General features: G+C 44.6%; 1 protein-coding gene across 1 annotated transcript in view; it reads right to left on the reverse strand.

The window, feature by feature from the left end:
- nfia (nuclear factor I/A) overlaps positions 1 to 20,649 on the reverse strand; it is a 149,613-nt gene that overhangs the window by 92,979 nt on the left and 35,985 nt on the right. The window contains 1 exon segment of the mRNA XM_070908571.1: positions 3,613 to 4,141. Within this exon segment, the coding sequence (XP_070764672.1) occupies positions 3,613 to 4,141 (529 nt within the window).

Genomic DNA, 20,649 nt, shown 5'->3' on the forward strand with positions numbered 1-20,649 from the left:
GATCCAGAAGAGTGCTGTATACTCAGATCACCGTCCTTCTCCTCTCAGCCTAAACGCTCCAATCAGCTCCTTCGTCTCTGAATCTCGTCAAGAACCAAACATCTGAATGAACAGTGAGTGCGTCTGAAGGAAGACGTCAGCGGGCTCTGGATCGTCTCCTGCAGAGCCACTAACTTTAATGTAAAACTCATTCTATCAAACTTTTATGATTCCATCTCTCTAATTATGTTTAATTTACTTTACTGCCCACATAAATATTATCTCATCTGTAAATCATGTTAATATCTCTATTTCAGGCAGCGCTGCTTCTAAATCACCACAAAGTGCCGGAGTCGACCTTTTTCCACCTTTTGTTCACGACCGGCCGCACGCGCTCACAACCACCAACCAGCCCTGACCACACCCCCGAGCTCTGTGTGTGCGGCTGCTAATGAGGGGGGAGATGTTTATCCTAGAGGTTAAACGGCCTGATGATAGGGGTCACGACCTTTCAGCACGCGTTGAGCGTTGCTGTGATAGTGACACCCGCTGCTGCCGCCGTGAGTGAGCTCATAAATCAGTGAGAGGAAGGAGAGGATGGGGGGGGGGGGTGACCTTTGACCTCCAACTTGTTCCTGAGGACACGCACACACACACACACACACACCAGACTCTCAGCAACTGCTCAGATGTATGAATGGAGGCTTGTTGCCTGTGCGGCTGCAGTGAGGCTGTTAATTTGAAAAGCTCCACCTGTTAGACGCCCAGCAGCTCCTTCCTGTTCAGCTGTTCACCTCCAGCTGGACCAGCGAACGCTGGATTCACTCAACTGAGTGTCAACTGAGTCACTTTCAGGTCAATCTGCGCCCAATCTGGTTGAAAAGTGGAGCGTTTTTAGTCGTCTTGGTTACACAACTGTTGCATTTACATGCTGCTGTGCGATGAGGAGCTGCTTCTACACTGCGTCCTGGAAACAACCATCTCTCATCAACATGAACCCGCAGCTGTGAGTGCCTGAACACAACCATGAAAACACTTCCTGCTTTAATTGCAGAAATTGTTTTGCGGATACATTTTGCATTCTTTAAAAACGATTTATTTTTATTTTTCTCTCATACAAACAACAACAAACACTGGAGACCAGTAATAGTCAAACCACGCGTGAGATCGAGACACGTTCAGGAAAACTGAACAAACGACTGCTGCAGCTGCAGGTCACCAGAGTAACAAACTTGTTCACAAACTAAAATCTACTTCAGGTTTCACGTCTTGAGGTTTCCACATCCTGACGAGCTGCTGAACACTCAGAGGATTAAATAATAAAATGGTCGGTAGTGCGCTGCGGTTTCTACTGGCAACACTGTTGGTCTTCAGCCGCCCCCCCATCCTGAGTCAGTGGTATGGGGATGAATTTAATTACCGACTCCGCTGCCCTGACAGACCCCGCCTCCGGCCCTGCCAGCCCTGAGGTCAGTCTGCCTTCACAAGGCTTTTAATCAACGCCGCCGCTCCAGAAAGGCTCCGCTGCCTTAAATAAGAGGCAGGACGAAACCTGATCCTCCTGCACCCAGACCAGGGGGGAGGAAGAGGGGGCAGCTCCTCTCCCTCTCATCTCATTCAAAAGAGACAAAGTGCTGCCAACTCCTGAACACTGAAGAAAAGGCTTCAAAACTCTTGTTGTTTAAATATAAAACCCACATTTTGCAAAAGAGAAAATTAAAACAAACATATTCTCAGGAATCACCACATATGACGCCCCTCTGTGTTTCTGTCGCACATGACGAGAACTAAGGCGAGTTTATTCAAACCAAAACCTCACTCAGGGTTTCTCACTTTGTGCCAAGAATCTCTCAGAGCTGAAAGGCCCTCGACTGCAGCGGCGTCGGAGGCGTTTTAGCCTCCAGAGTTTTTCCTGCGGACTGAAGGGAGCTCAGTGTGAACCTGCACACAGCTGATTGCTGCGACCGCAGAGTGAAAACACACACATGAGGACTGGGAGGCTATCTGGACGCAGAGGAGGAGAATGGGAGCAGTCTTTGGGCTCAGAGAGGCTTCAGTCTGCGAGAGGAAATGATTGTAATTAAGGTTCAGGGACGGAGATCTTTCCACAGTGTTTATGTCTGTGACGGATCACAGCTGAAACTTCACCTCCACCAAAACACGACGGGAACTGAGGGAACATCTGCATTTAAAAACACTCTTTCCCCCAAATATCCTTCCTAAAGCATTCAAACATCTCTGCACGACACCGTGTTTGTAGATTTTGTTCGCTGTAAAAAATGTCCAATTTATCCAAATCAGTTCTGTCTGTATTTTACACTAAAAGTGAATATTTTCTCAAAAAAGTGAAAAATCAAGTTGTTTTCAGAAGAATGATTTTTTTCCTGTCTCCTGAAACAGGAAAGGAAAATTGTGGCATTTAGTAGCAGTTCTGGAGCTTTTCATCATATCACATGATCTTCTTCAGTAGATGGACTTCTGTCAACACTTTCAAGGACTTCGTCCACGGTGGCTTAAAAGTTCAAAGACTCAGCTTCTGCACCTGCTGATGATCATGTGATACGAGTGAAAGCTCCAGATGTCACTAAATGGACCTCAAACTTTTTCTCCGATTTTTCACTTGTTTTAAAATGAAACTAGGGAATCAATCACAGAGACGACATGTTTAAGTATCAGGTAGGAAAGTCTGAAAAATCATTTTACTCGACTATCTGGAAGCTTTTCCTCCTTTGTCAAGAAAACTCCAACAAACTTAGACTGAGCTCAGTGCCAAGTATTTAAACCGCCTGCCAAACATCTACATGCCTCCGCCGCCGCTCGCTGCTGCACGCAGAAATATTCCAACCAGCCAAATTATTTTCCCGTGGAATCAGCCGGAAATCAGGAAACGTGCTGAGCAATCGCTCCGGAGATAATTGTGTTTTTTTTTTTAACCGAGCGAGTCGTCCTGAAAGGTGTGCCAGCTTCACCCAAACACCCCGAGCTGCTCCGCTCAGGGGGCAGCCGGCGTGAGGAGCTTTGGCAGACGTTTCTTTTCCCTCCGACTTCTGCTTTACTGACCGCTGATGAGACTCTGCCTGTCTGCAGCAGATAACACGTCTGTCTCAGAGACAGAGACGCAGTTTCATCCTCAAACTAACTGATAAACAGGAGCCGAGGTGAAGTTTCATCAACACGCAAAAGTTCACTGATGAGTTTAATCATTTGAGTCCCTCCAGGAGAACGGACCGAATCTGGAAACAGACAAACTGACGACCATTTCTCCAAGTGATCGATGGATCGGATTGAAGTGAGTCTGAAAATCCTGGTTCTGGGACAGCTCACACTCAGTTAATCCAGAAACTCACAGGAAACTGTTATTTCTCTTCGACTCGTACTATTGGGTTTACTAAGAATCTATTAAGGAAGAACTCTGAAGTGCAACCTCATAAACAGAGAACTGATCTGAAGCCAGAGGCCAAAGCAGCTGCAGTGATCTGATCCTGTGGAATCAAACAACAGGAGCTTCACATGTTGTGTGTTGTTGGTGTGATGGTCAGACGTGTTCATCGTGTTCTGCTGACCGACAACAAGCTGCTCAGCATCACTTCACACACACTCAAACACACAGGAAGAAGAGACTCGGGGACTGACCTGCGTGTACGAAGTAGGCCAGGTACAGATCCAGCTCCTTGACTGAAACTCCAATGTGATGCGGCTGCACGCACAGGGTGGGGTTCGAACACTGAGGAGACTTTACCAGCCTCTCCCCGTCAGTACTTTCGAGGGGAATCCCTTTGAATAAAATCACCATGACCAGGTCCAGCCTCCACACTTTGTCCGCCTGGCGCAGGCAGTCGATCCTCCTCATCTTGCCCTTCTGGTCGGGGTTGGACAGCACGCAGCACGGCGCCTTCTTCCCCGTCACCGTCAGCACAAAGTCCTCCCTGAACTCGGGCCGGATGTCCTTGCGCAGTTTGGCCAGGAGGCGCGACGCCCACTTCTGTTTGACCTCGGGCTTCTCGCCCAGCAGCTCGTCCTTCACGGCGCGCTCCTCCTCCTTGGACATGCGCTTCTCGTGCTTCTTGAAGTACTTCCTCTTGCGGGCCTGCAGGTTGAACCATGTGTAGGCGAAGGCCCGGACGTGGGGCAGCAGGGCTTCGATGAAAGGATGGAATTCATCCTGAGGGACAGAGGAGAGACGTGGTGAGAAGGTGAGGGAGCAACAATGAATACAAAGACCATCTCATTCCACTCTGACACATTAAACAATTAGGATCCTTCGCGCATTGAACGTCCTCCACTATCAAAAGCATCTTTGGAAATGTGTGGATCCCCACTAGATTTTAAAATCATGTTTGAACACACTTAACAACAATTAATTATACATTGACGAAGTTGAAAACTCTTAAAAGATGGTGGTGAAATCATTTATACACGTCACAAAATGACACATTTCTGCACGGCAGCAAAATGGCCACAAGGCTCCCAAAATGATCCGATAGTGCTTTAAGATCAGTGGAGGAAGAGAAGGAGAGAGGGAGGAGAGAGGGAAGGAAAGATCAAGAGAAGCCAGGGAAGATGGAAGTACACAAGGAAACAAAGAAGAAGAAAACAAAGAAGGAGGGAAAGAAAGTAGCAAACAAGGAATGAAGGAAAAAAGAAGAAGAGAAAGAAACAGACAGAAGGAAAGTAAAACGAATAGAGGCGTTTAGGAGAGGAGGAAAGAAAGAAGGAAACAACGAAGGAAAGAAGGAAAGTAGAAAAGGAAGGAGCGAAGAAGAACGTAGGACACAAACAGTCAGCGATCAGCTGGCTGATCCCTGCGCCTCCTCAGCGTCTCAGTAAAAGGAGATAAAGAGGAGGTGGAGTTTGTCTGCTGGCTTTCAGGCTGCAGCAGCGTCTCTCTCTCTCTGGGCCACACAGACTCCTCAGTGTCGCTTCAGTCTCGCCTCAGGCAGGAATGTGGGTCTGTGGGGGTCTGTGGGGGTCTGTGGGGGTCTGCCAGCCCCGAAAAAACACACCAACCAACCAAAATCACACCAACCGACCAACCAGCAGCAGCCGAGCGGAGTGAAGCCCAAAGCGCCTCAAACACAAACAACAACAGTGAGCTCAGATCACATCATGTGGAGGATTAAAGGTGCATTATGTGGCTTCTGGCTGATGAGAGCGGCGCAGTTATTAGAGTGGGAATGTGGTTTGACGGCATGTCGTGGATTAGACCCAATTTGGGGTTAGTTACACCTGCTCTCCTCCCACCTCCTCCAACCCCAAAACCCACCACAAAACCAGGCTTATCCAGACCGGCCTGAGCCAGGAAATGAACTCTTTACTGCTCGAAGTCACAACACACAAACAAGAGAAACAGAAACAAATACAAACACATCTGAACTGCTGGAGAACAACCAGGACTTCAAGCTACCAGAGGAGCTACAGGTGGGGACACGACAGCAGAGACTTGTTGAGTCTCCATTAACTCAGAGGCCGCTGGGGCGAGCAGCTTTCTGTAAAACATTTTTAAATTCACACTCATCCTCTCTGAGCTGAACTCAGACTATTTAGTCTCAAGTTCAGAGAAACTTCCTGTCAGCGTGAGATCATTCACTTTTAATTCATTTCTCTCTTAACACATTTTCTAGAAAAGCTAGAAGAGACTCGAACTGGAGAACGAGTCACATTAGATATCAGATTATAAGAGTTTCAGTACCGACACCGAAAGTTTTCATTTAACGAAATAAGTCAAAGCTGTCAAATGTTAAATGTTGGCTAAAGACAAGCAGCCGGACAAGAACTAAATAAAATCTGGAAACAACAACTATAAAATAAGAAGTCTTCAAGTCTCTGAAACAGATTCACAGCATTTGAAATGAATGGAAAACAATGGCTGCCGGGACAGACGGTCTAGATGAATGCATCTATAATACTTCAGCAGTAACATCGGTTCATGAGTCGCAGCCCCACGAATATGTTTCTGTTTCTGAGTCCGTTTGTCTAAACTCAGACAGAAAAACAGTTGCATCACTGAGAAAAGAAACACAGACGGACAGAAAACAGCTTCATGGAACATTTCTTATTTGGATAAAACCCCTCAGAGGGTTACTGAGCAGGACGGGGTGGAGGGGGGAGCCCCGTCAGAGGGGGGAGACGAGGAGGAGGGAGGCTGGAGGCCCTCCTCCTCCTCCTCCTGAGCCACGTATTGAAAAAAAACACTCGACTATTCATAGATCAAAGAGGCTCACACACATCTTGATACGTGCAAATGCCTCCGACTGGGGGGGGGGGGGGGGGGGGGGGGGGGGCATGTGGATACTTCATTATGAGCTACACACACACACACACACACACACACACACACTGCATGTGTGTATGCAAACTGCAAAATGTCCTCATCAAGTCACTTATGAGTTGTTAAGATTGAAACTTTTATCTGGAAAACTCTTGAAGAGAATTCGTGTCCTAAAAACTTCTTCAGACTAAAGTGAAAACTAAAATCCAGCCAGTTGCAGCAACAACATTTCAACGTGTTTCTACAGAAAACCGACGTGTTTCAGCTGTTCGCTGCAGTCAAGAAAAATTTTAATTGGTTTTGTGAAAACACTTTGCAAATGTTTTCACTGCAAGAAGCGTAATCAAGTGGCTCAGTAACTGAGTCCATCTGAAACAAGCGGACTGACTGCAGGAACAGATGCTCCTCCTGCACCGACACACTTTCACATGTTTCCAACACAAATCTAAATGTTTTATTTGATTCTAGAGCAGAGATCCACCTCATTGTGTCTTTTTCAAGACACCTGGGAGATTCATGATCTGTATTGGAGGCAGGTTGAATTGTTTCGCACTTGTCAAAACCTGACAAAGAAAGATGACGATTGTATTTGTTACCGGCTGAGTTAAAGGATCAATCTGGTGGTATTTAAATCTTTCTCCATGTCAACAAACCTCATGTTCAGACTCAAACCATCAACCTGTCAGTCCGTCTCACTTCCTGTCTCACTTCCTGTCTGTGGCTCTCAGCTGTCATTTGTTGGGGACTATTTTCAGTGGCGGATGAATCCACATGTGGTGCTCTAGTGAGTATTTGGGGCAGCAGGACGGTGTGTGTGGGTAGATAAACTACAGTGTGTGTGTTCATGGTGATGAAGGAACATGTGACACAATGAGGCTCACTGATGTGTCTTAATAATAATAATAATAATAATAATAAGACATTTCAGGCTGTGATACACACACAGTTACTTGCTAGTAGAAGCCTTCACTGCTGCTTTGAGTCTGAACATGAAGAGAAATGTAGAACATCTGACATTTCACTCATTTTGATGATCTTTTATTTTGTCAAATAACCTTTTTTGTTGAATTTGAGCTTCTGGGTCAAATATTTTAAAAAAATACAGGAAGTTCAGGAGGAGTTTTTTCCAGCTGTGGTGTCAGAAATTCTTGATGTCAGATTAAACCTCCAGCTCGGAGGAGGAAACTATATCTACAGGCTGTGCATTAGAGCGCCAGCTGCATTGCTTTTTTTTATATAACATTGTTCACCCTCCCTTGTCAAGGGGTCTGAATACAGCACATTGTTTCTTCTTGGAGACGGTCCAGGAGAACGGGTTTGTCTCCAAAAGCGCCTCCAGCCGCTCTGCAGCCAACCTGCAGCCGCTTTCTGAGCTCTGAAATCTCACTCCAGGACGGCCGAGAACGCAGCCTTTTGTTATTTGTGGTTTCTGTTCGGAGTGAGATGTGTTTCTGTTTGTGTGTGTCCTCGGGCAGTTATTAGGACGACGAGCGGCTGCTGGACGGATGATGTGTTCAGCCTCGTCTCCACACACACACACACACACACACACACATTCCACAGTGGATCTGCAGCTCGTCGGCTCTGGATGTTCGTTGGAGCCACATACCAACATTCCTCACAGCCCAGTGCAGCGTTTCAGCTTCCTGACCCGCTCACACCGTCCTCCGCCGCCGCTTCCTCCGCCGCTTTTTCACACTTTGTCTGTCGGCCGCAAACAAAATCCCACTTAACAAGTCCCTTCGTCTCATATTCAGCCTTAAAAAACGTGCCTTTCTGCCAGCGGGGTGAGATAATCCCTCTTGTTTTCAGCTTCCCCTCGACTCAGGAATGTTTTCTGAAACGTGTCTTGAAACAAAATAATCCTGTTTCTGCATCCGTGTCAAGAAAATGATTCCAGAAAACTACTGATACAAGCTGATTTATATGGAGACATGAGGTGATGTCAAACTAACGGCTGTTTCTAGGAAAACATGACATTTAAGGGCTCCTTTAGTTGGAGATTTTCTTGCAGACATTTTGTTGCGACCTGCTTCAGTTTGTTAAAACAAAAGAAAATTCAGCCGTTTGTCAGATAATCAATCTTCTCCGTGAAGCTTCTGTTGTTTCACCAGATTCAAAACAATTATTATTAAAAACGGATTTGTATTGGAAATGTGAAATAATCTCGGCCTGTTTTTGTTGCTTCTTTTAGGAAAATAAAACATTTTAGGACTCTGTAACGACGAGTCATTTTGTCTCATAGTTGAACCTAAAACCTGCTTCTGGCTCTCAAAATGAGATCATATTCAACCTCGCTGGTCAAATAATCAAACTTGTTCTGCGTTTTGTTTCAGGAATTTTCTAGAAATTGGTGCCAGTGTGTAGAAATAAGACAGAACAAATCAGATCTCTGCGGTAAAAATCAAGGAAATGATCTTTAAGATATTGATTTGTGTTCTTATCTCACCCCACAGGCATTTTCCAGCTTCCGTAACTCAAAATATGATGTTTTTCTCCACTTCAGCTCTGGAATTCTTTATGAACAAGTCATTTCTTTTCACATCTGCCGGTTGGTCTGAGATAATCCGTCTTGTTCACTTGTTTCTGGAATTTATTGTCAGTCCGTCATTTTGTCTGTATCTTAAAGCTGCAGGCAGAAACAGACGGCTGCATCTGTGTTGAGAAAATGACATTTCATTTAAGCTCATTTTTATTAAGAGCAGGTGAAAATCATCTCATCTGCCTGGCAGGTTCTTTCCTCCTGCGGCTGTAAGAAGCTCACATTTGAATAAAAGGCCGCCTGGTTAAAACGTGGTGAAGAGGTTTTGAGGCGGACGTGTGACGCGCCCCCCGGGGTTCTTTCTTCGTCTCTTTTGGGGTCATTCTTTCTTTCAGCGCTTCCCCTCCGAGGAAATCAGCGTTTCTAAACCTGCGAGGGGAGTCTGAGAGCCGGACTGAGGCTTACACGTTCCCCCTCTGCACCTTGGTGACAGATGTAATGGGCTCCAAATAACCGGCCTGTAACAACAACCCCCCGCATCACAGTCATGTAGGGGAGCAATAATGGTAATCCTCCCGGCCTCCCTCCCCGTCTATTGACACCCACACCAATACACTGAGGGAATTATCGGCGTGTCACTCGGGCTCAGGGGCTCGCCGCCGAGGCCCGACTGAGCCGCCGAGGTCTCGCCGTTAACGGCTGGTGATGCAGGAGGAGGAGGAGGAGGAGGAGGAGGACGGCAGCAGCCTCAACGACACAAAACACACTGACGAGGGAGATTCATACAAACATTCAGCCAGAGCACGACATCATGAGGAGCCGATCAGAGCCAGACCAGGTCCCTGTGAGACCCTCTCACAAAACAACTAACTTCACTCAAAACTAAAGACACGGCCGAACATTTCAGCAGGAGATGGTGACCACCTTAAATAAATACCAGACATTTTCCATTCCGACCACGAAGGATCCTCTGAGCTGGAGACGCAGAGTGGAGGAGGGAACCGGTCTACATCTACATGTGAGCCTGTCCTGGTCCTCACAGGACAGTTCGGTCCTGGTTTATGGTTATTGAACAAATACATCTAAATGTGTTGTGATCAGCAGATTCACACGTAGTTTGGAAGACGAGATCTCGTTGTGGGATCTTTTCTGGACAAAGTGCCCGTTCAGATTCAGAATCTCCTGTTGGCTTCTTTGACAAAGTCCAACACTTCTGAATGTGTTTATTTTATTTCTGTATTCATCAGTTTTTTACACCATGTCCTCTAGTAGCGCTCCTCTGTACTCCTGACCTAAAGATCATCTTGTTGCCTTTTCTTTAAAATCAATAAAAAGAACTAAACTAAAAACTAATTTGAGAACATTTAAATAAACTGATTTCGTCAGTATCACGAATGTACGGTTTGCGATAATCTAAGTTTGTCAAAATGCCACGAAATCCCCAAATGTTCTTCAGGCCACGATAAATAAGTGCATCTGTAAAAAGCTCAATTATTAAGTAAACTTTAATAAAAGGTTTCGTTTAAGGGCGCCCCCTGCTGGCTGGCTGGGGGGGGGGGGCAAAAAGCAAACGTTTGCTTCACCGACAGTAACTGAAATTTAATGTTTCAGATTTGATAAATTTTTGTTTTGTTTCTGACGTTTCAGCAGGAAATCCTCCGACGTTTAACATCCCAAACAGTTTATTTGTGTTTTCTGATAAAGAAACATGAATTTATGTTAAACCTGAACAAGAAATCAGCAGTTACTGATATCAACTTCAATATATCTCTATATATAGATATATATATATATAGATATTTTTTTAATCATTAAACTGGGGCTTTATGATGCCAAACAAAAACACAGTGTTTGGTGGAGGCAGGTTTCTACAGTATGGACCAATTAAAAGAGTCACTGGATTTCACATGAGCAGCTTTACATACAAACACAAACACGCTTCCATTCAATGGTGGAAAATATCAGAAATTAATTTTTAAAAAGTGACAATTAAATAATTAAATCAATAAGCAAAAAGAATAGCCATCTGCTCAGTAAGAAATACCACTAAAAACCAGCAAACACGTCTGTTCAAACCACTAAAACACATTTTTTCAACGGTTTGCTGAGCAGGATTTATAAAACCGACAGTCGGTGAGGACTCTGTCTGCTGGTTGTTGGTTTTACTGCCTGATAATCAGATTAAACGTTAAAGCTCGTGTTCATTCCTGCAGTTTCAAATCGTCTTCAAACGCGTCTCAAAAGAAAATCAGCTTCAACCAGAAAATCAAGATGCCAAATCATTTTTTTGTGGAGAATTCTGGATTCACCGAAGCTGAAGAGCTGCGACAGAAAAACATCGAAGCAGCAGATTAAAACACAAATACACGATTACTGAAGTATCTCCTCACTGTGATACTGAACGTCCTGTTTATTTACAGCCAGGATCAATGAAGCCACTGATTTATAAATTGTTAGAATTAAATGTCAGTGAATTATCTAGTTGCTGGATTCTAAAGAAGAAATTCATTTCAGTAATAAATAATAAAGAACTCCTAATTTCATTTCAAGCCAATTCTTGAAATAAAATATATTTCAAATAATTGCTGCAGTAAAATATGTGTCAGATGCTGAAATACAAAATATTTAAATGTAATTCTGTGTGATTTGTTCTGTTTTAAGATTGAAATTGAAATTCTGTAGGTAGGAAGCTGTGGTTAATTTCAGGAGATTAAGACGATAATTCCTACAAGAGGAAACCAAAGTCTGCAGCCAAAACCTGCATGAGGTCACACCCAAAAAAAAGCTCTTAAATCCTTTTCTAACCTCTGACCCTGAACACAACACTGCGGCAGAGAAAAGGAAAATGAGGTCAAATTTAAGTTACTGATGGATAAATGTGCGAGGTGGATTTATTCAGATGTGGGATTTAAATCGTCGTCAGTGGGAGTGAAACCACATTCTGATGTTTTCTGCTCGCTGCAGGTCTGCTGTCACCTCGGGTCACCTCTGACACAAACATTTGGGGGGGGGTTCTGCAGAGACACATATTTCTGTCAGGCCTGAGGTTCCTCTGTGAGGCCCGAGCAGCAGCAGGAAGGAAGCAATTAATGATGAAATTCACTGTGATTTTACAGACGAGGCTCAACCTGCAGTGTTCAACACAAGCGGCCGGGAGAAGCACCGAAGCCGCCGCAGCTGCCAGACTCTGAGCTGATCCTGCGTCAGGTTACACACACTCACTTATTTATGCACAAATATGAAGCCTCGTCGGCACCCGGAGCCCAGAAACAACCTGTGTCATAAACCATCACAGCTATAAAAAATAAATACGTGCCCGTCTCTGTCTCTGCAGCTGCAGCCACAGCTGGAAAGTTTGGCCAAAACAGGAAGAACCGGCAAGTTTACGCGTCCAAATTACGGCTGTGGTTACGTTTGCGCAAATTATGGCATTCAAACTTCAGAGGGGACGTAAAGACGGAAACCTCCTGCATGAAAACCGACCCCCCCGCCCCAAACTGTGAGCCGGAGCTCCGGTCAGCCTGGCCGGGCAGCGGGAGCCTGAGCGGGGGCTTCAGTCAGAGGAGCAGCCGGGACAGAGTGTGCGTGCAGCCCGCAGAGAAACACACAGAACCAGCGGCTCGAACCTCCTCAGAAACAACTCAGAAACACACAGATTGTGCGCGGAAAGTTGCCGACTAACGTGTGGACGACAGAAACGATCGCTCACACTAAAAGACTGAATGCAGGAACTTCGGAGGCGCCGTCCGCCATGTGCTGCCCGCAGCGGAGAGAAGACGGCAGCTCCAGAGTCAGAAGAGAAGCTGCGGTCTGCAGACTATAGGGAACAGTCTATAGAGTCTATACAGTCCTGAGTGTACAGTAAACAGTGTGTAGGAGAGCTCGGGCCGAGCTCCGCTGCAAAGAAACCACGTTAAGAGCGTTTTTTAAAGTTTTGAAAGCAGACTCACCTGTGTTAAACATAGCGGAGAATACATATCTGTCGGATCTAATCTTAGATCTGGAAGGTGTGTGTGTGTGTGTGTGTGTGTGTGTGTGTGTTTATGTGTGTGTGTGGGTTACTGTAACTCCAGCCAGTGTGTGTGCGCGTGCGTGCGCACTGTGTAGTGTATGTGTGTGGAAAAAAAGGAAAGAACAGAAAAAAAAGAAGGAGTGAGAGAGTGAGAGAGGGGGAAATAGAGCCCTCCTTTTGCCCCCTTCGCTTTCACATTTCCAACCAGGGCTGAACTTTGACCCGCCTCGGGTTACATGTACTGTCCGGACCTGTTAGAGGCCCTCCGCCGGGGAGCGCACAACTTTCAGCCCAGACACGAAGAACATCTCCAGCAACAAGAGAAAAGTCCCGTTAGAAAAACTGAAAATTTTTAAAAAATCACAGGGAAGCCCGGTGTGGTGTCGGTGCTGCGGGGTGAGGCGAGAGCGGCCGGTGGTGGACGGTGCAAATCTCCAAAACGTCCCGAAAGTGCATTTCAAACCGCCGGAGATCCGCGGCGACAGGCGGACCTCGGCAACATGTCTATCCGTCCTGCGGTGCGCTGTGGCCGGCGTGCGGCGGTGCGGCTCCTCGGTGCTCGGGACGGAGGGCGCGGTGCAGCAGCAGCAGCAGCGGTGTCGGCGGAGTCCCGAGAAAAGAGATCTGACGAGGAAGAAAGAAAAAGGCAAAACGGGATCCCTGAGCTGCCAGACGGCCGCCTCGCCTCTAAAACCACCGACAGCTGCTTTCCGTTAATTTATCTCCAACAGGAGGAGACGGTAAAGAAGAGAGAGAGGGAGAGAGAGAGTCGGTGTGTTGTCCCGGACGCAGAGAGGAGCGCCACCTTCTCTCCGCTCCTCTACCCAGCCTGTCTGCTGCTCCGAGCTCCGGGACCTCCACGCTCTCCGCCGCCGGACTGCGTCGGACTGTGCGCACTGACCCTGCAGAGCCGAAACTGATCACACACTCTGCTTATCGATCAGAAAGAAAACCATCGATCCCACGCGCGCAGTTTCACAAGTAGAATCCGGTGGTGATGCCGCCGCCGCTGCGCGTGTGTGTGTGTGTGTGTGTGTGTGTGTGTGTGTGTGTGTGTGTGTGTGTGTGAGAGAGTGCAGCAGAGTTGCTCTGTGCTCCGGGATCCCGCCGCTCAGGAGAATATCGAGATGAAACTGATCAGACTGAGAGCTTATTGATCGGTATTGATTAGAATACAAGCGGTGGAAATTTCTCCGCAAACGTTTTAATAAAAACGGACAGGGTCCTGCGGGCAGCGGGAGACAACATGTGGCTTTATAGTTCGCGGACCCGGTGTCTGGGGATCAGTGGAGTTGTGGCTCCGCGTGTTTCTGCACAAGTTTGGATCGTAACTCGCCGACCGACCGCCTCTCTGTTCCTGCGCTGAACACGCAGCTCCGCTCCCCCGCAGCCCCTCAGCCCCGCAGCCCCTCAGCCATCCACTCCTCGGGCTCTGTTACTGTCCCGGCGTGTGAAAGACAACCAGCTCTGACCAGATATTTGTCGTCCTAAAGCCTCCTTTCAGAGTCTCCCTGCTGCACAAACAGCCGCTTCAGTGTGAAGTCAATAAGAAGCCGACAGTCAGAGAGCAGATCCATGTGATCCACAAGGACCTGACAGGATCCGCTCACTGCAGGGACACACTTTAATTACACTTTCATTACTTTCTCAACGACGGAGCTCTCTGTTTAAAGCCTCCGACACAGACATCCATTATTATTATTATTATTATTATTATTATTATTATTATTAATAATAATATTCTCACTTTCTGAGGCTGCTGGAGCAGAAATCAGCCTAAATCAGATCATATCAACTTTACATAACACACACACACACACTTATATAATATCAATGAGACACATGTGAGATCATGTTGAGATGTTGCCAATCAGCTCCGTTAGTCTTATATAAACCTGCAGCACGTGACCTCCTGACTGATATTCTTCACTTTATTATTTCATGACATGATTACATGAAATAACAACGTTATATGACATTACTTTGTAATTTCTACTTTCTATGTGTAGAAGTACATGTGTGTACTGGACATGTACATGTTATTTTATTTTTATTTTACTCAACAGGCAGCTTTTCTGTTTTTTATGTTCTGTGTTACTTTGGTCAGTTCTGGTCCTTGTGAGATGATATTTCATTATAACTGTGTTTTTTATAGTTTGGAAAAACAAGAAACGTCTGAACTTGAAGTTGAAGTTGGGTCCTGCACATAAAACTAGCCTTGGAACAAAGTATTTACGTCTTTTAACTGGAGGGAAAAAGGTTGAAGTTCTGCATTTTAAATGCCAGTAAAATACAGAAATATTAGAAAGTACTAAAGCATCAAAAGTCTGGATCCTCATTCTGAAGTTTGGGCCCTTTTAAAGTATAAAGTTACTGAAGAACGACATGTACGCAGTATTATAATAAGAGGTAAGAATACTTCAGTACAGTTTAGAGGTTTTAAAAGAGGAGAAAAAAAGAATAAATGCTTCACTCTGAAATGAAAATATAAATTTGTCACTTCACAGCTTTACATGTGAACGCGTCTGCTGCTTCACTCGGATGATGTTGTTGGTTTCTGTCTGCTGTGCTGCAGGTCAGTGTGTTCACACTGAGGCTCCTCTGTTCACTGCAGGTGTTAAAACTCCTGATGAGAAGAGCTGCAGGTGAATGCAGACAGTTAACAGCGCCCCCTACATAACATCCAGACAGCTGCAGTAAAACATGCAGAAAGAAGGAGCAGCCAAATCCAGCACCACGATACTGTAGGTGATCTTTAAATAACTATTAGAAGATGTTCACAAGTGATGAAACGTTGAAAATCAAGACATAAGGAGTGTTGATGTGACTTGATGTTGACGGATTAAGCAGCTGTATGGGAATTTTAAATGGTACACTTGCCGAGAGATATCACAGAAAACATGTAAAACAATATAAAGAGTCACACCTGAGAACCACAGACACTCTATAAAAGCCTTTACAGCAATATAAGAGGAATATTAGTCTTTGGAGATACTATAGAAGATACCATAAAACTCAGTAAAGCCTCTATAAACGGACGCTCTGCTTGTCCCCATAGGACCATTACAGATGATACAAGAGGAGATCAAACTCCACAAACAGAAACATAAATCACCACTAAGAACCACAGACACACTGTGAAACTCTATATGGAGATACAGCAGGAATACTACGGAGATACTACAGGAGGTAAAAACACCACGGCACCGTCTCTGAAATCAGCACATTATAAACATACCATACGACACAAAACTCCAGGCATTAGAAACTCTGCACAGAGACTCTGAAGCCCCCACAGCAATATTATAGGAATATCATGAGAGATTAAATTACCATTATGGACAATTCAATTCCCTCTGAGCACTGCAGACGCACTGCAAGTCCTTCTAGGAATATTATATCGATATTCAGGGAGATAAAAATGTGATGAAGTTAAATAAACTGTACTAATTAGCACAGGACATGTTGTAAATCCCTACCGGGATTAAGATATTATTATAAAGATTAAATCTCATATCACCATGAACCACTGACAGAACCGACCGGTAAAACCACACAGGAGGATTAGAGAGATTATCCCGGGAATATTAGGAATATTGTAAGAGCTAAGAAAATACAACCTGGGAATGTTACATCAATATATTATGGGTGATGAAAGTATGATAGAGTCCAAAAACTAAGCAAGAAGTAGAGCGGAGACTTTGTAGGTAATCTAAAGTCATAATTAATAACTAACAGGGAGATAACGTCACAGGAGGTCCATAATCAACAATAAACTCTGTTCAGGAATATTATAGTATTATATTAATGTACAAATTATATTACAGTATTATTAAGTATATGGATGACAATGTAGAATTACATTTCTTCTAATTTAATTTAGTAGCTGGTATGGTAGCTAGGTATATTACAGCAATAAACACAATCAATTCACAATAAACCTGACTGTGTGCAACACACACACACACACACACACACACACACAGAATTGTTATAGCGTTATTTTACGGAATATGATCCACTGCACCGCCTCCATCTGCAGCAGAGCCAATCAGGAGCGGCCACGTCACACAACTGTCCTTAACCTCGCTCTTATTGGACGAAATGGAGAATTTGAACGTCAGAGCCGCGTCTGATTGGACGGTAAATTAAGGTAAAAAAAGGATATAAGTGCTGTCATGTACACGCGAGAACGGCTTGTTCACTGTCACAAAATATCAGGTAGCCTGTTACTAATACTAATACTAATACTAATATTAATATTATTACTAACACTACAACTAATGCTGCTAATACTAAATTGTATAATTTCCCCCAGGATCAATAAAGTATTTCTGATTCTGATTCTGAATAGGTAGCCTATTGATATATATTGATATATTGATATAGATATGATGATGACGTTAGAGAATTATAATAGTTATAATAAAGATATACTAGAGATATAACAGAGATATAATAAAGATATAACAGAGATATAACAGAGATATAACAGAGATATAACAGAGGTATACTAGAGATATAATAAAGATATAACTGAGATATAATAAAGATATAACAGAGATATAACAGAGATATAACAGAGATATAATAAAGATATAACAGAGATATAACAGAGATATAACAGAGATATAATAAAGATATAACAGAGATATAATAAAGATATAACAGAGGTATACTAGAGATATAACTGAGATATAATAAAGATATAACAGAGATATAACAGAGATATAACAGAGATATAATAAAGATATAACAGAGATATAATAAAGATATAACAGAGGTATACTAGAGATATAACTGAGATATAATAAAGATAAAACAGAGATATAACAGAGATATAATAAAGATATAACAGAGATATAATAAAGATATAACAGAGATATAATAAAGATAAAACAGAGATATAACAGAGATATAATAAAGATATAACAGAGATATAATAAAGATATAACTGAGATATAATAAAGATATAATAAAGATATAACAGAGTTGGAGACGCTCATACTTGCGTACCATTGTAAGAGCAGGTGAGAAACTTTGCTCGGGCTGAGTCACGTGGCTCCTCCAGCAGCAGAATCACTTATTAGAATAAAACTCTGAGAGAAGATGTCGGATAAAGATCCAGAGAAAAAACACAAATGTTTGACTGCAGTCTTGGCTCGGCTCAGCTCGCCTGTTTGTTTGGTTCGGCTCGGCTCGGCTCGGGTCACAGACTTTACAGAAGTTGCATCAGTTCAGTCGCCTCTTGTTTGTTTATTTATTTGTTTGTTTGTTTTGCTCCGCCGTCCTTCCCCCACCCCCCAACCCCCCCTCTCCTCCTCCTCTTCTTCCTGTCCCGCTGGATCCACATAACCCGGTTCAGCTCGGTGTGACCCGGTACAGCACGGCAGCAGCAGATCAGCCTGCTCCGTGCGGTGGGGAGCAGCTACAGCCCTGCAGCGCTGCGTGCATCCTGCAGCGGGCGGCGGGGAGCGCTCCCTCCCGGCCGGACGGGACGCTCAGAGGAGGGGAGCGCAGCGGAGCGGAGTCGGTGCACCGGCCGCGGCTGCTGCTGATTTATGGGCGCTGCACATGGCTCTTTCCCCCGCATGGACTTTTGATGAGTGCTGCGCTGCGATGGCCGTGCGTGTGCTGCGATGGCCGTGCGTGTGCGTGTGAAGCGAGAGAAAACAAACTGCTGTCGGTGCAGATATTCGGGGGAAGCTGAAGCTCTGCAGCGGAGCGACCGGGAGGCACCGGCGGAGGTTTCAGATGCAGATCGAGCAGCTGCTGATACACCTGAAGTCTGCCGCTGACACCTGCTGAGAAGTGATCCTGACACCTTCACTGACACAGAGTGGGTTTGAGGGTGAAGATCGGACGCAGCATCAAGCCTCACAGAGTCTCACTACGCTGTAATGTGGCCGCTCAGCTTCACATGGAAGCATTAAAACCAGTGTTAACGTTTATCACTGTGATTGCAAACAGCAGGTAACTAAACAATCCCACCACAAGGTCCATTTAGTAGTTGTTCTGGAGCTTTCGACTTCCTCTGCAGGTGAACTTTGACATCTTGCTGTGAATTTTTAAAAAAGTCGAATTTCCAATTTTGTAAACACATCAAGGACTTCTCATCCATCAAACTCCGTGTGCTGATGAAGAACGTGAGATACGATCAAAAGCTCCAGGACGGCTACTAAATGGACCTTGTGGCCTCTGGAGGAGAAAACAACCCTGATGATGTCACAGTGATGTCATCAGGGAGACAGTCAAACTGGAGGTGAGGAGTTTGAAAGAGGTGGCCATTTGCAGGGAGGCTCTGATAAAAGACTCTATCCAGTTGCATTATGGGAAAAGTAGGAACCAGTGTTTTTGGACTGAAAGTGTTTCACAGATTTGGACCAGTCTGTTTTAATGGGTCTCTCTTGAGTCCCTGATGACTTCATCAGTCTGTCTCTCTCCTCACGGTCTCAGATTGTTGAAGCTAATGGCGCCGACAGCGGAGCCGGTCAGCTGAGAGGGGACGAGACGGACGACAGCGAGCGCGTTGGTGAGAGTTGATATTGGATGGAATAAGAACGTTAATATGAACTATTAAGTTTGGTTCCTTCTAAGTCACAGATGTATCTGAAAAGATTAAAATCTGGCACAGTTTATAAACTTGTCTCAGAGTTTTTCAGTGAAAATTTGAATCCATTTTGCAGCAAAACTTTCAGCCTGTATTCGTTTCTCCACGTTGACTCCTTAATTATTCTCCATTCTAATTCATTTATGTAAGAAGCCTGCCAGTAAATTAGATTTATCTTCAAACGTGAAGTTTGTCTTGTGAAGCACCTGTTTGTTAGAGGCCCTCTCTAAATAAATCTGGCAGACTTGTGTTGACCTCAGCTGATCTCTTCTTCTGCAGGTTTTCAGTCCTCCAGGGCTGCAGGCGCAGAGCTGCGAGTCGTCTGAGGTTAATGAACAGAAGCTTTTATGTTAATAGAAGGACGGCCGGCGTGATTTAACAAGACAATCTGCAGATTTACTTCGCTCAAATACATCTGAGGCTCCGGCTCCACGTTATTAGTTGGCTAAACAACGTCTCAGCAATGAAGGTCAAGACAAAGAGAAGGTAATTAGATTACAGCAATTAAATTGGGTTTTCAATATGATCAATAATCCTAATGTGTTATCATGGATTACTCTCTCTCTCAACACGACAGGGCTCGGAGACTTCACAGCAGAGCTGATTCACGCTGAGAAGAATCTGTTTCTGGTGTTTAGCTCAGGTGAAAACAGTTTCATCATATTTAAGATCAGACACGAGGGCTGCGTCCACACTGAAGATAAGCATCAGATTTCACCCTCAGATGTGGGTTTTTAAGTCAGGATGAAGCTGACATCTTTAATTCTGAGTTTAAATACTTTCGTCCTTCCTCTGAATCACATCTGTTGCCGTGAGCTCGGTGAGTGTCCTGGTGGTCAGTCTGGGTCCTGGTTTTGATTTTAGTCAGGATGTGATGTTTACATGCAACATGAGAAACCTGGTTCCTTATCTCCCTGCAAATGTGATTCAGACTTCTCGTCTCAGCTCTAGTTCATTTACTGGAGCGTCACTGCTCTGTGATGAAGACGGACATGTTTCAGACTTTCACTTTGTTTTACTGATAAATTAACACATAACTCAAGTTAAGGAGGCATCAGCCCACACGGCAGAGATCCGAAACCTGGATCAGGTGTTCACTGCAGGCCACAGATTCATAGTTCAGGTAACATGTTAACAGGACGACGGCGTATTCAGAAACCAGATATGATGACGTGCAAACACACTTGCTCTAGTGTCATTTTGTTTTACAGCTAAGGTAATCAGAACACACCAGGTGTCACACTTCAAGGCAACGAGTAAAGTAATTACACCGTTAGATAAAAATCTAAATATACACA

This window comes from Enoplosus armatus, chromosome 7, assembly GCF_043641665.1.
Source record: "Enoplosus armatus isolate fEnoArm2 chromosome 7, fEnoArm2.hap1, whole genome shotgun sequence".
NCBI lineage: Eukaryota > Metazoa > Chordata > Actinopteri > Centrarchiformes > Enoplosidae > Enoplosus > Enoplosus armatus.